The following is a 16,974-nucleotide window of genomic DNA, read 5'->3' as shown; positions in this document are numbered from 1 at the left end:
ATCAAAATAATGTGTTTTACATACGCTTAATTACAAATCCTAAATAAGTGTATTATTCGGACCCGTCCTAGTTTAAGATTTGATAAATTTTGAACTTTTAATAACATTTTTCTAGTTTTGATAACGGTTTAGAGCAGGCATGTCAAACTCGTTCAGGTGTGCGGGCCGCATTAAAAAATTTCTATGACGTAGAAGGCCGCAGCCAAAATCAATTAGATCGGTACATTCAGCTTTAGTTTTTTTTGCAGTAATATTTTACATAAAAATCAGTGGAGTTTTTTTGTGACAATTTTAGACGGGGTACGCGGGCCGCATTGACCTAGGTTTGACATGTCTGGTTTAGAGCAAAACTTTTATTTTTTTCACATCGGGGGCCCTCTTTATCCAGGGGGGGGGGGGCGGTTCAATTTCCCCCATTCTCCCCCCCCCTCTCTTAATACGGCCTGAACATGATAATAAATCATTTATAACGATAACGATGCATGTTTCGAAAACACACTATGGAACCCATATAACTAGCTAGGGTACTACCGTTGCATGATGTTGCAAATTTGCAACAATTAATGAAAACGCAATATATCAGAGAAAAAAACAAAACAAAATCTCAAATTTTGTTTATTATGTTAATTACTTTAGTGGGAATACGAAAATATTTTTTTTGCGTCGAAAAAAAAATTCTCAATATGAATTACACTAGGGCAAAAATTTGAAAAATAAGGCTTTCTACACATTCCATATTTTTCAGATTCAAGTTGGTTTTTTTGTACCTTTAAACACTGAAAGTATTTATTTTTTTAATTGAACGTGATCTTGAAGTTAAAAATATTATTCCCATCGAAAAAAAAAGATGACTTTTTAGCCATATGTGAAATTTAGAACAGTTTAAATTAATTGTTGCAAATTTGTAGCTTTATGAAACGAAGGGTTAATTTAGATTTCTCGTACCCCATGAGCTACTGAAAACCTATACGATAGGTAAGAGAAAACTCGGAATGGAAGTCAAATTTTGTGAAATTTTATAATAAATGCACCCTTATTGCTTAATAATTATCCAAATTCAAAGTCCTTTTTGTCATTGGTATTTTTCGTGAAATCGTTGAAAAATTGAAACATGCCTTTAATCCTAATAAAATCAATATGTTGACCAGTGTCAGTGAGTGGATAGTTTAGGAAGTTAACCGAGTCGAACGTAGTACTCCACCATTTACATACATCAATATTTCAGATAAGGTTAGAAAAAGGGAGGGATGGTGAAAAACTATCTCTAAGACTTACTTGGTGGGAGCGGAGGGTACCGAAGTTGTCGCGACCCCGGTAGTTATCACGAGCGTTGTAGCCATCAGGCTGGAACTGTGTGAAAAAGAAAAAAAAAAACAATTCAGATTTAAAATCATTTGTTCTGATAGAAGGAATCTCAGATAGATGACCCTTAAATTGAAGTTCGTGGGTTAACTCACCTGGAATAAGGTTTCCGAATTGACCCCGTGGTGGTGGCCCATCGGCTTTCTTAACGTATTTTTTGGCGAATGCTGCATCTTATTCTGACTAGATGGTTGAGGTAATAGTACGGGCTCGGCGTAGGTCACTTCCTCGACCTGTGGAAGTAGCTTCGGCTCGGTTTGTATCCTGCAGAGGAGATAAAATGACCAGAGTGTTACAGACATTCTTAGAAAAACTGTAGATTAATCCTACCGGTTAACATTCTGTCGCTGTTCGAAGTATTCATACTCCGTATCCGGGTAGGGCAAATTGTCGTCCTCGTCCTTATGGCAGCGACGGCCGCAGAAATATCCGGTAAGGAAGCCCACCAGTAGCGCAAAGATGGCTCCGGCGAGGACGGCCATCACCAGTGTTTCCACAGTGTACTGAGCATTGATCAGGTCCGGCGTAATTTGGGGACCATTTTTGTCGTCATATCCGTTCTTATCCTGCATGATGCTGATCATGTCGTTGCCCGGCTGATCCTTGCTGGGCCGCTGGGGATCGTAATCGATGTCTCCTGAAGAAGTTGAGAAAATGAATATTGTGAGTGAAATTTCGTTACATCTTTTATTCACATTTTAATATAACAATCATGAAAACATTCGTGAAAATAGCTTATTTTTAATCACACATGTCGTTAGCCTGTCTAGAAGGTTATTAATTGTCGTTGATTCCATTAAAAATAATTGGTAGGCGATTTTAAAACTGCTATCAAACAAATTAGATCATGAAATGAAACAAAAGTTTTGTCTCAGCATGCCTACACTATCCCGCTCTGTTATCTTCAAATCACATTATTCCGAGAGCAGCTGTCAGCAACAGATATCGTATCGGTTATCGATATAATTATACCGACAAAGACCACCAGCTATGATTTATTAGCCACACCTCAATCAGCTTCAATCTAGAACATGCTAAACCATTATTAAAAATTAATTCGATCCGAAAGTACAAAGCCGATACATGTGGGTTTGTGTTTCTGTTTTGCTTGAAATCCAATCCTCAATGCATTTCCGGGCATTAGTTTGCATGTTTCGAAAATCGATATCGGATTTTGAAACCTTGTCAATTACCTATTATAGAGACTGGATACATTCAGAAGCATCGGTCGGCACTTAAAGGCCGGCTGAACCAATCGGATGAACGAACGAACGAACGAATGGAACCAAATCATCTAAGCTGCATCAGCATATGGATGCTGCCTCTCATTGATATTCCATTCGCCAAATGCCGATAGTCTTCCGGATTGTCTTGATGAGTGAACACTGTGTTAAGGCGTATATTTGTAGGGGGTTAAATGTGTCTTCCGTTCGGATGGCCGAGCTAGACCGATCGTCCATCATAATCCATCTCAATTTCTTATTGGTACATTGCTGTATCTAACTGATTTCCGCTCACATTTCCGGTCCCATAAATTGTGGTTGGTTTTTGCGAAAAAATCTACCATTTTTCATGCTTTGAATACATACTATTTCCAGCTATAAACTTGAACTTTAAGTTGAGCTCTTTGTTGGGTTACAAGTGCATTGCATATAAGCTGATTCAGAGAAAACATGTTTCAATAATTTTCATGCTTTTAAATTTTTCATGAATTTTTAATGAAATATCGTATTTTATTCTATCAAAAGGTATGTACTAGGATTGGTCGATCTTTGCGAAATCGATCATTTTAACTCAAATTTTCGATTTTTCGGACCGATTTTTTTAGCCTTGGGAAAATTTATCAAATCGATTAATTTTCGATATGATTTTTTGATCTTTTAAAGTTTTTTTTCTATTTATTCCGGAGATTCTGAGATTCAGTTTCTTGAAGAATTTTCATGCCTACATCATCCGAAAGACTGCTTAGCATTGTTGATGCTACCATGCCACTAACATAATCGAGACTGACTTAGCGTTTTTACCTCCATACTTTTGAGAAAAACCTGAAGTTTTATGTTAGTTGGAATGCTTAAGAATCGAAAATTCCATAGAAAGGCCACTCGAGCTTGACCTTAGGCTTGAATAAGGCATCTAAATATAGCATTTTACTCAGCTTTCAAGATTCATAGTCGAAGCTCAGCAGAAGACTCTTCATGACCATGTGGCTAAATCGATGGTATTTAAAATACGAACGTTAATAAATATTCATATGTATGAGCTTTCCTTTCGTTTTTCACTATTTACTTCTATTCAGATCTCGGACAGCACTTCTCTTTGACAAAAATTGGAAAGATGGATCTTGCAGAGATCGATAATTTTGCTTCGATTTGTTATGTGGATCGATCCTGGAAACATTCATCTAAATCGATCTAGGGAATCGATCTTTTCCACAAAATCGAACAATCCTAGTATGAATATGTATATCGCATCATGGATTATTTTACAGGAATCTATTGAAAAATCGGTTGCGTTAGCCTGGAAAACCGGAGTTTGGGGGCCCAAAACAGTGCTGTCAATATTTTCTGAACAATTTTCAAATGAAATTTTCATGGTTTTTTTCAACAGAATTACGTAGCATATGGAATGCGTTGGCCTAGAAGAGATTGATGGTTGAAGTCTTGCTGTGGTAGTCAGTAATTTATGCAACTTTTCACTCAGTATAATTTTTCTTCTATTTTATACTTTCTAAAAATCTAAATATTTGTCATAAACTTATTTGTTGGAAAATGATACATAACTGTTTATCATTGATTAACATATTCATTCAAAAGAAATTCGCCAGTGATGACAATGTTATTAATGGAAAAGCACCTCAAATCACACTGCTGTATCTCTTGAACGGGTAGGTACATATATTATCCATTTTCTCAATTTTCAACTAAGTATACTATAAGGGGGTGAAGTGGAGTTATTATAAACACGTTGTAATTCCGAACAAGCGCCATGAGGACTGCAGTGCCCTGCATGTTGACGACATATGAGGATGATGTAAAAGGACGGGCAGTCGGTGTTGAAATGTGAATTTAGACAGACTAACTCAGAATTATGGAAACTTAAAAAAAAAACAAGTTGAATTGAAAATCGTTACACTGGGGGCTCAACCGGGATTAAACACATTCCAAGCCATTAAATGCGGAAAAATATCGAGTTTAACACAGCTCATTGTAGTTTTTAAACAATTGAACAATATTGACGAGTGAAAAACAACAATTGTTGTGAACAATAAACTTGGTTACGACCCTGTTATTAAATATTTTAAACGCTGACATTGGATTATACAGGCTTGTGAAAGTGAGTAGCATTCCTTTCGAACTTTAAATTCCTGTGTGAGCTACTGGTCTTGAAAAATTCCACAAATATGTGGAACTTCGCATCAAGTTCCCGAAGAGGTATAGGTGGCCGCCTGTTCGCACCGAAGGTGGTTCCGCGATCTTTAATTGCTGGATTGGACCAATTAGGAAGGCAATCATCACCAGTAAACGTAGAAAGTGCAACAATTTACATTATCTTACGTCCGGCATATCATCGTTAGTACACCCGGAGCACCACGAAGCAGTACGGATACTGTTCCACGGAATCTTTCGTCGAAGCCTGATGAAGCCTGTGTATAATAACTGAGCAGTCTGATCAACCTGTCATGGCGAATGGCGCAATGCTTGCCAACATCAGTGGAACCCTTTAAACCGAACTGAAGCCGTTAAACATAACCAAAAAACGCATCAAGAAGAAAATCAAGCACCGTCATTTGAAGGAAACCCGTGGAATGATAGCAAGCAGCACTTTTTCTCAACGTCCTGCACGAACTTGGAATGACAATACACGCACCAATGATTTACCACAAGAACAGTTCAGCACTATTCCAAACATAGCTGCGAAAAGTATTGATATTCAACAACTTTCTTTCAACGGAAATTAAGAGGAAAAGCATCGTTAAGAATTCCTTGAGGAAATTCGCCAGTACGCAACAGCGTATAATATCGATCTCCGTAGTGCCCTAAAACTTGCACTATCATGCCTCAACGGAGAATCCAGACTATGGGCTCGGGGATTCGGATACCTTCTTTACGATAACAAACAATTTTGCACTCAATTTATCCAGCAGTATTGGGGTTCAGAGTCCAAAGAACAAAACGGGAAGAAACTATGTTTGGAACATACGTTCCAAGTAACACCGAAAGCTATGTAAGACTCCTTAAGGCCCTTATGAAACCAAAACTTGATCTAGTAGCTTGCTATACAACTTTCAATGTTACTTGGGGTATCCAAACCTTCATCGAGATTGACGGATTCTTTTTTGGGACTTGTTACGAAACCGCGCTACTTGAGTGCCCGTCTTTCTGGAATTGAATTGGTTATGCACCTTAGCAATCATTTTCCCAAAAATGTCGCTGCTAGACTTACTACTTGCAACATATCAAATCAGCTTACTCACAGCTACAGGTCGAAGATTACTTCAACAACCATTTTCTATGAAATAACCTAGCTTGGAGATCTCGAAACGAAGGATGACGAATGAATGTCGAACGATTTCAAACCGTGCCGTTCGGGTGACCACAACAGCTGCAGATGGAGATGACGATCGGGTTTCTCAGTTGCACTCAGTGGCCAATATATATATTCGTGGGTTCCAGAAAACTTCTACAAAACCGACGATCACCAAAACCCGAGTGTTAGATTCGAAAAATTTTCAGTGATCAAGGTTACCATTGACTTAATGAAAAAAATGATTTGGAGTGTTGACTGTACACAACACTACGATTCAAGGAGCGTATGGCAATAAAAAGAAAACAGTTTCAACTTTAATAATTATTCCGTAAGAAATTCGTGCTTATGTTTTTAATGTTCTTCTAATCGTGGTAGACGAACTGTGTAATCCAATAATTGTCGGTATGGATACTTTACACTTCCTTAATGCAAGATTGAATTTTAGAACCAGAGAAGCTGATTCGAGTATCAATGATGGAGACGTCAAATTATCGTTTGTTCTTGGTAAAAAAACAAACTCAAAATTGGTATCTTTATGAGCTTTTTTCTCAGAAGATGGTGTTGATCACCATCTGCAGACTAATTTTCAAGACAGAATTGATGGTATGTCAGTCAGAGCTCCCAAAAGACGATCCTCCTGAGATCAAGAAGGTTCCCTGTAATCTGCAGTGCTCACGAGTGTATTCACTAATTAACATTACTTGCTCATACTGGCAAATCTCCATTAAAAAAGAGCATCGTAAGAACATTGGGTGCCCTTTTGACAACAGAATTTGCATCTTCAATGTGCTCCCCTTCAGTACCTACTTTTCACGACAGCAGTCGGAAGTTTTTTTCGCGCAACGGTTCTGGTTCCAGAAGTATTAGCAGTTTCTGAAAAGTTTTATCTGGATGTACTCTTGTTTCGATCAGACACCTTTAACGACGATATAATACACATTCACACTCTCTTAAAACTACCTCTTTGATCCGGAATGAAGTGGAAACCAGTGTTAGTTTTGCTGGAACGGAAGGCAGATAAATACAACAAAAAATCTCCAAAACAAAAGATGGTCATCAAGCAGGATAATTTGGGTTTAAAAAGAGCTGATCCTGTATTCTGTTAGACGGATGCGATCGTAAAAAAGTTCCTGAATGTTTACGAAGTGCCATACCGTACCGCTGGAATAGTACATCCCGACGTTCATTTACAACAATTTATCTACAGCGACGAACTAAGGGGTATGTTCCTCATAGACTTAATGAAGCTGTTTGTGAAGCCTTGGATGGCGGAAGAAGATCCGCAAACTTTGGAAACCGGTGCGTTTGCTTGAGGGGGTACGCTGTAACACCCTGAATGCCCCTTGATGATGACGACTACTGAGGATGCTGAGAAAGGACGGGCAGTCAGTGTCAAAATATGCTTCAAGACAGACTAACTCAGACTAACATTTTAAATTTGATTGTCCAGCATTCAAGAATGTGTGGAATTCGAAAGTGTATCTTAAACGGATTCTATAATTCGACAAATTTATCTAGCATTTTTTAGTCTTTTGAAATGTTCTCAATAAAAAGTCTGTAGGACTTTTAGGATATATTTTTAAAAGAATGTTATCTACATACATGTACATTATAAAACCATTTTGATTCAAAGAATGTTGGTGGTGTAGCATTAAATTTTAATGCATGATCAATAATGTACTGATATAAATAAAAAAGGAACTGCCAAGTTTATTATAAATATAGGAAGCACGAATCATATAGTAATTTACTTATCATTGGGCAATGAAATTTAGCTTAACAGCTGCCATTTCGAATCATTTTTCGAATTTTCATAGATTAATAAAAAAATGATCGATTCAAGAAAGATGATTTAAAATAATAAAAAAAAACAGTGAAACATTTTCAATTTTTGAGCGTGAGTTTTGTAGTCTAAAAATTTGAGCTCAGAATATTTTGTCACAGTCTTTTGGAATGATATTATAGGGTCCTGGGAGAGCCAAAATGTAGAAACTATTTTTTCCTCATCAAAAATTTAGATTAATAGGCTTCCAAGAAGATTATATTTCCAGAACACAAAAACAAGGATTGAAAAACAAAAACAAACTAATTTAAAATAATACAAAAAGTTAAAAGTTTCACCTAAAAAATTCTTTATTAAAAAAACCATTCTATAAAATTCGGTAATAAATTTAAACAAAATATGAAAATAGAAAAGTTTTTTTTAACAGCATAGAAGGAAATTTTTAACTGAAAATATCTTAACATTTTGAAAATATTATTTAAAGAATTTAATGAATCACTCAAGGAAACAGCATTCCGACTCTATTTTTTTTCAGATTTTGTCTGTCACCTCTAGTTTTTGGTGATACGATGATTATGAGTTTTGAGTGAAATCAATCATTGAAAAGTAAAGTGAAATGAACTTATAAATCTAAATTAAATACATAGAACGAAGAGATGAATCAGCTGAAAGCTGCAAATCTCTATAATAAAGAAAAAATACATAGAAAAAACCTATTCTGAATATACTTTATTCAATTAACGAAATATTGAAAAATGATTTGAAAAGTTAAATTCTACAGTTTTGAACAAAATGAAAACTATCATAACTAGTATAACTAACATTACTGAAGAAAGTTGGATAAAAGGTTTTATTTTATTCAAAAAATTTGAGAATCCTTCAAAACGACTGCTGTTTGCATGAAAAGATATCTAAAATTCAATATATCGGTCTTGAGCAAATTTGGCAATCAGTTTCTTAATTTTAAACTTTAACGTTTTTTGAAATTTCTTAAATGGTTCTACCGTATTTTCAAAGTTATTTTAAAAATAAAAGATGATAGCAAAAAAATACTAATTGAATATTTTAATACAAGGCACCCAAATTAAGCATAATAAAATCTAAAATTCAGTGCACCTTGGAAAAATGTGAATTTTGTGGCCTTGTGTTATTTATTAAAACCGTTTTGAATGTGTAATTGAACATTGAAAAGAACAAGAACCAAATTTAAATTGAGTCTGACATTGGTTTTTTGGTGAATATAAGCCGACAGACGAAATAATGATGCGTGTCGTACGTTTCTCGGTTGGAAATTTTCTATTGACAGTAGTTCTCGTTTGCTAGTCACGACACGCATCATTATTTCGTCTGTCGGCTTCGCTCTCTGACCAAATCACCACCCACCGTACCTACTCGGAGAGCAAACAAACACGTTTTGCTGGACGCGCTGCTTGTGGTTCTAGAAATTCAGGAATGATTTTATGTTTATTTTTTTTTTTTTTTTTTTTTTTTTTTTTTTTTTTTTTTTTTTTTTTATTTTTATGTTTATAATTTTCATATTTTTGTGAAATCTCACAGCGTAAATTGTTGCACCTGACTAGAATGTAGATTAAATTCCCTTTACAATGGATATAGTTTTGATTGCTTCAAACGGCGAGAAAGCGCTGAAAATCCGGGTACAACCTGACGGAGAAACACAAAAACAGATGAAATTTCAATTAGTGAAAAAATCGCGCAAAGTAGCCAACTTTTAAAAATTTCAGTAAATTCAATTTTTGTTGCATCAAAAATCTAAAGACAGCAAAATGTTAGAATTTCAATAAACTTTGTAGTCATATTTTTTAAAACACTCTACCATCGCTCAAACAGTATTTACTAGCAATCGAATGAAAAGTAGGTTTTTTAGACCACTTTTTTGAACTTTTTATGACCATTTCATTAAAAAAAAAATAAAAAAATATTTCTTGTCTTCATGATGTAGACATTAACTTCAGCTTTCATATGCATAAGGCAAATATTTTTTTGGACGTGTAACATATGAACTGCGGCAGTTTTCGTGATGCATGTTTTTTCGGATTTTTTTTCTTTCATGCTGAATAACGAGAAAACTTGTAACTTTAGCTGTATATAATGTTCTAAACATATTTTACTGACATTACAAGGTTTCTTTTGATGTAAGTTTTGTTTAAATCGGTTTAACACGCCAAAAGTTATAACGATTTGAGCTTGTGGTGTCAAATTGACACTCCTAGTGCTGATTAGGGTAATGAAATCTAATGCGGATGAGGGTTAAACGCAACTGTATATCTGATTTTACTCAAACACTAGGAAATTAGTTAGAAATTTTGGGCTTTGTAAAATTTGGTATGAAATCAATCAATCGATTTTTTTGATTAATTCATCAACAATTTAGATTCGAAAAAACATGAAACGTTCAACCTTGAACGGGTACTGAGTAGGCGAACATGTCTTATTAAGGCTGTAATGCCTGATACATCACTTTCAAATGTTGCTAACCCATTTCGAAGAGCTTGCGGGCAGAATGCGGAACTCGACGACTATCTACGTTCCCATCCACAATTAAGTAACCCTGCTACCATTCCTGGGTGCCGTAAGTGGCACCAGGCCCCTTGTTAGAAGAGAGCACTCTTACCTATCCATAAACATGAGAGATGATGTGTGTGAAGACATGTACAAATGAAGTCAAACTCTTACCTCGGTATCCCTGCTTCTCGACGTTCCCGTCCTTGGAATGTTTGCCGGACGGGCAGGCCGCATGATCTCCGGTGGCCACACTCTGGTAGAAGTAGTTCTCCTCGGACCATCTCGGGGCACCGTGGGATCGACATTTTCCCGCGATTTTGTCCCAGGCACAGTACGGATCCTGCAGGGCCACGCATTCACTGTAATTTTTACGAGAGAGAGAGAGAAAGAAGAAAAAGCACATTAGCAGAAATGTAGAACCATCGAAAATGCTAAGGAGACGATGGACGACGGACGGAAGAACTATTAAGGACTTTTTGGCATTGCGGCCCGGGTCCTTTGGCTGATGGGTTGGTCGGGACGAAGCCATGAAAATGAATGAACCTGGCCTGGCCATTCCGGTCGTTTGCCGGCAAGCTCCAAAGCCATAAATGGGAATTTATTTCCTTTCACTTCATCGCATCAAACGCATCAACACAGTAGGTCAGGTCTCTTCTTGATGATGGCGTCGGTGGCAGCCATCATGGTTTTTCTTCTACTTTTCCGCCATCATCAGCATGGCCTGCTCCGTAAATATCTCTCCCACGACTCGACTCGGGCTATCGTTTTCATTGCGTTTTAACTTTCAATCACCATAAAGAATTATACACGTCGACGTCGTCGTCCCGCTAAGAATTGTGAGCGGTTTTCCCAACTTTCATCGTTTGTTTTCAAACTGTTCTCATTCGCCGACAACCAACCATGCCAAATGGCCAAAGAACCTGCCATCCCAGGGTCTCCGTATTTTCCGTTTTTTAGTTTTTCCACGTGCTCGGCTTGTTTAATTACCTGCAACTTGTTATCTTTTCACTGCTGCAACGGTGTAATTTAATCGCTATCACGGTTGTATCGGTGACTATAATTAATTTTCCATCATCATAACTTCCGTCCTTTGGCGTGTCTGGGGATAGTTTTTTTTTCGTTTCGGTTCATTGTTGTTATCCATCCGCGGCGGCGTGGTTTATGTTTTTCCGTCGTCCCAAGGTAGCAGGTAGCAGCAGAAAACCGTCCGCCGGATTCGGGTTTTGATCGATGTTGATGTGGTAGTTTCCGGGCGAAGGCGATAATTAAAATTGTGGAGAAAGTGAGAAAAAAAGGATAAATTATGCGTTAATTTTTGCGATTACGACACATTGCGGGGTTCGAAAGTTTTAATTGGGTTCGGGGAAAATTGAGCGCGCTGTCTTTTTAGGAAAATCCATATTGTGTTGTCATGAAATTTGAGATTGTTTAGAGGATAGTTGCAACTGCTGCAATCTAGAATGATGATTTTTATAACAAGTTTTTTTTGTCACACACATAAGGATACCAAACGTACACTTTTAAGATTACATGTACCCTTATGCGATTGTGAAATTTTACGAAATATTCTCTTTTTAATGAGAGCCTTTTAATCAGATAAATGAACTTGTTTGTTTCAGTTTATGAAGTATGGTTCCCATATCTTATAAGATCTGACAAGGAATACAACTTGCAAAAACTCACAATACTTTACTTATATCCCGTATTTATGAAGGCATCTTAGAATCGTAATAAACAGTGAGCGCAATAAGCGCCTTAGAGTATGCGATAATCCCCAAACAGTTATCAAAGAGCACAAAAGCAATACAGATCCCGTTCGATTTTGGTAACAGGTCCGTAAATTTTGTTTTGCAAAATCGAATGTTACTAAAATCGAACAGTCACTTTTTCATTTTTTATTTCAAATTAATCAAAAATAATGTAAAACACAATATTAGCTTATTTTTTCAAATTTGGCTCAATGATATTAGTTTTAAGCTGTGAAAAATGGAAAAAAAAATATTTTTTTTACTATTTAAAATTAATATAATAAAAAAAAAATCATGCTAATTTTATATTTCACCAACATTAATTGGAACTTGAAATGGAGATAAAAAATAAAAAAAGTGACAAAAACCGATTTTTTATGTTGCTAAAACGCCAAAATCGAACCGGGTCTGTATACTCGAAAGCTTCGTAGCGCACAAATCTTAAGTATTGTTGGTTAAAAGGAAATGTACGCGCCTAAAGTCTATTTTGAAATCAAGGTTTTTATCGTATTTGGTGTGCTTTAACATAAAATACTTCCTTCGAATAATCCAAATAAAAGTAGTATTCATTCAATGCCTTTTCCCTTTTCATTATTTGAAAAACATTTAGAAACAAATTTATTATTATCATGCACGTCATACCCAAGCTTTTAGAAATGTTTCTGAACGTTTTCGGGCCTTACAAAATCCGGGCATTGGATTTTAAAATTTTCAATTCAAAACCCGGGTAATATCCGGGTAATTCTGATCTTAAGACATGCTTTTCTTATGAAAGGTCTAGAGAAAAAGTGGAATATGAATACATAAATATTATTTTTTAAATATATTATTTTATATCACATCAGCGATGTTCAATTCAAATTTTACATTTCCAAAAAATGCTTGCACGTGTTTTTCGATGAAACAATCTGAAAATATAATACATTATGTAAAATAAGTATGGTTTTGGTTAAGATTTTTTCTCAATATCTGTGCAACTTTCTTTTTTTTCTTTGAAAACCTGGCAAGCCCGGATAAAACCAGACGATTTGGAATGCTCATACCCAAGCTTCTTCTTCTTCTTCTTCTTCTTCTTCTTACATCAACATGGCCAAAACATGTAGGCATCCTGGAAAATGGAAGACTTGCGTCTTTCATTTTTCTTTTCAGCGAATTACCTGTTACATATTGCTATGCATTGCAGATATTACTACGGCCAGGCCAACCATGTGATGAAAACCGCGAAAGATACAGGATACAGGGGCGGAATGAAGCGTGGAGATCCCTACCAAACGCTTCATATAATATTTTGAATATGGAAAGACCTAAATATGAATTTATGTCATATGGGAAGTATATATGGAATATTGATACATTAAATGCTGTTAAGGAATTAGGAAATTACGAAACTTACCAACATTATAGACTACCGCAATAAGAATAAGAATAAAGAATATTACATTTGGGTTTCTGTAAATCACCAAATGTCAGTACGGTTAGTTGGAAGATGTAATGCATGGTAATGCTAAAGATTGAAGTTTCGAGCTTTTATGAAGCTTTTGAAGCGCTATTTACATTCAATTTTTGGACTCTTTTGCCAAAAACAATGCTGCGTCTTCATAAAACCAATTGCGAAACATCGAGGAAAAAATACATTTTACCTTGAAACGTTGATGACCTAATGTTTGACTCCATTCTTTTCACTTTACTCACAAACCAACAAAATTTTTTCTTGAAAAAACTATTTCTAACATCTCAAAATCAAATTAAAAAAAACTGTCAACAAATAACGCGTTCACCTGGAAACAGGGTTCTCAGCCTCCTCTCGCTTTTATCTTCACGAGATTGTCTACGTTAATATTAGCACACATGATTCGTCACTATTTCGTCTCATAATTTTCACAATTTAACAACATTACACTTAACAATTTCAAAATTTCTTAGAATTTTTGAGGGAGAAAATTTAATTTCACGGAGCTCCTGCAAAACACGTCATGTCTCAACCGCTGGCTACTTTGATCTTCGGAATGCTTAGTCATACGGTATGAGTATGAGTCACTCATACCTATTACTTCCAACAAATAGGGACTGAATGACTTTAAAAAACTCAGTTTTTTTTTAAAGTTTTCCTTACTCGTTTGGAAATTTTATTTACATTGTATTTTTTTTAGCATTGCGAGATATGGTAGTTGTCATCACTCGAAGTGATGTTGTGATTTTGTAGTGTACTTGCAGGCGCATCTTGGCGCTAGTCGGGCGAGCCAGCCATGAAGAAAGCACTTTAAAGTAAGGTAATCAGATCCCACAACACCAAAAAGAGTACATTGATATCATTTACCCAAAAAGTCAGGAGAAACGATATAACTCCTGTATTTTTGAGCTCCCAGCCATCAAGTTGATACAAGATAACAAGATCCTTTTAATTCCCAAGCTTTGCGCCCGGAAGGAAAAGATGTTCATATTTCGTATTATCTAAGGAGGCCCCGACTACCTTGAATAAGCGGGGTTTTACTGTAATCAGAAACCGAGTTATTTCAATTCAATCAAATTCTGTCAATTTGTTGAGGTTATGCAAAAGTTGGTTATTCGTAAAGATAGCAGTATTTAGATGTTGCTGGTGCTGAGAAACCACAAAAAACGTTATAAAACAATAAATTTTCATTTTTACTGATGCGTACATTTCCTTTACAATCAATATTTGAAACTTGTGCCCATTCATATTACCTAATTTGTGTACATATTGATTACTGTTTGCATACTCAAAAGCGCGTTTTTTTACGACTTAATATGCATGTTAACGAAAACAAGATGTTGAAGTCATTTGTTGTAAGCTGTTATTCCGTAGTTTTTGCCTAAAATGTGATACAATCTCATAAAATGAAAGATATACATAGGTTTTTCTGATCAAATGTCTTTAAAAAAAAGAGTACATTTGGTGAAACAAAAAGAAGAGTACGCCCATTTTTCGATCGACAAAGAGTACATGTACTCTTAAAAGAGTACGTTTGGTAACCCTACTTTAAAGCACTTTTTGTGACTTTTGAATCCCATTTTAAGCAGTTTTGTGACTCAAGGCCCATACAACGTACATCTGAATCACTATTGCAACTTTCAAGTTCACCAATGAGTACATTTTCTTTTTCAGCCAATATGAAACTTTCGAAGCCTTAATTTAAGTAAATTTGTGACTTTTGGTTGCTTGGGAGTCAAATGACAGAACACACCTGAAAACTATTTTCGTTTCTCAGAGACATGAATTTTGTTAACGACAGTTATGTTTAAATGTTTGTAGTATAGCTTGCAAGTTATAACTGTATCATATCAATAATATGATGACTAGACTCAATAAGCCTCAAGAGGAGAAAAACACAAGGCTCAAGCAGAGAAAAAATATCCCGACAAATTGACGAGTTCACATGAACATAGTGTTAAAGGAGTATGGGCATTTTAAATAATATATGCCTGATCTCGGCTCAAATTTTGCCTAAGTATCGAACATGAAATCTGATCATTTTTACAACCTTTTGAAACGTTTTTAATTTGAAAATATGTTAAGAATTGTCCTAGATTATTTGAACCAACCTCATTTTAACTATGATAACGCTGTGAGTCTTCAACTTCTTCTTATATTAGATATCAAACTGTTCAGAACAACGCTATTATAAGTTTTGGTTCATCGTCTATAAGAAGATTTTTTAAATAAATTTCAAAGGATTTTTTTTAACTGTGTCGGTACCGAGCCTTATCTCTCTACTGCATACGAGTTTAAATATTTCTTCGAAGTTTTTGCAAATTCTTTAAATTAATTCACCCACTGTTAAAGATTTAAAAAAATTAATCCATCATTCAATAAGCGTTTATAGAACCCAAAAACAAAAATTTAACAAAAAAATAACACGTGTATAAATCGAATCAAAACTATTGAAAAAACTTGTTTGTACTATTTTGCCTGAATTATTTAATTAAAGGCCAATAAAGTTATTTCTATTGACAATTTTTTTCCTCAAGGGATTCACAGTTCATGCAGTAGATGGTTCAGGTAATGAAATGAAACTTCGTGTTTAATTAGCTCTGTAAGCCATCTATTTCATTTCAAAATTCAAAATTTATGGGAATACCTATTATGAGAACACTAAAGCTCTACTCGCACGTATCCGGAAAATTTGTGGCGAATTTTTTAAACCTCGCAATATTATCAGGCATTAAATTTTAAATATTTTACTTAAAAACCAGGCAATATGCTAGCAAATCTAAGCAATATCCAAGTAATGTTCGAAAAAAATAACAAGAGCCAACCACTTCACATTTTTTTTCCATCGAAGCTCATTGGATATATTCAAAACATAATCAAGCCTTCCAAAAATTGATTTCTTGTTTATTTTGTGTTTATTGCTTAATTTTTAAAATGCTGAGAATAAATCTGAACAACCTGGAATGCGAAATGAGAAATATATCAAAATTCAGAAAATGTTGAACGCTAAAGTGCGCCTGTAAATTCTGTGCTAGAATAAGTTCTGAAGAACCACTTCGATTGTATTTGGATAGGCGAGAAAAAAAAATAGATTATGAAGATTTTTTTGACAAAAGTAAACTTTGCGAACAAATAAAATAACAATAACGATAAATAAAGTACGATTTAAGTAGATTTAGGTAAAACTAATTTCAGAGAAAAGTTTCATGCCACATAAGAGTTTTTGAGTAGTAATGAATTGTTTCTGGAATATTGTCGGAACAGATATTTGTAACGAAAGTGTGAGCATTACTGGTACCCAAAAAATTTTCATGCATAAAACTTTCGTAAGAGTGCTCATGGAAAATTAACCTTCAAAATTATAAAAGTTTCCTAGCAAAATTTTTACACATAAAAATATTCCACAATTTATTTCCCATGCGGTAATGGGATTATGCCAAAAACAAAAAATTAGTAATGAGTTTTGAAAAGAGCGAATGTGCCAAATGTAGACAAATGGAGTTATCAGCTAGGTGTAAAGGTTCGTTCGAGACCAACGTTTGACAAAATTATCTGAAGGATATTTGGTTTCCGAGGAATTA

At 35.2% G+C, this 16,974-nt stretch overlaps 1 protein-coding gene across 1 annotated transcript in view; it reads right to left on the bottom strand.

Moving 5' to 3' along the window:
* The window catches only part of LOC129743682 (semaphorin-1A), an 832,298-nt gene that overhangs the window by 35,683 nt on the left and 779,641 nt on the right, over positions 1–16,974 (bottom strand). The window contains exons 14-18 of the mRNA XM_055735770.1: positions 11,183–11,294; positions 10,367–10,554; positions 1,693–1,999; positions 1,458–1,626; positions 1,276–1,350 (exon numbers count right to left, since the gene is read on the bottom strand). Coding sequence (XP_055591745.1) covers positions 1,276–1,350; positions 1,458–1,626; positions 1,693–1,999; positions 10,367–10,554; positions 11,183–11,294 — 851 coding nt within the window. The remainder of the gene's footprint in view (positions 1–1,275; positions 1,351–1,457; positions 1,627–1,692; positions 2,000–10,366; positions 10,555–11,182; positions 11,295–16,974) is intronic.

Source organism: Uranotaenia lowii, chromosome 2 (genome assembly GCF_029784155.1).
Source record: "Uranotaenia lowii strain MFRU-FL chromosome 2, ASM2978415v1, whole genome shotgun sequence".
In the NCBI taxonomy this organism is placed as follows: Eukaryota; Metazoa; Arthropoda; class Insecta; order Diptera; family Culicidae; genus Uranotaenia; species Uranotaenia lowii.
Note: the sequence above shows the minus strand (reverse complement) of the source record. Positions and strands in the feature narration are given on the sequence as shown.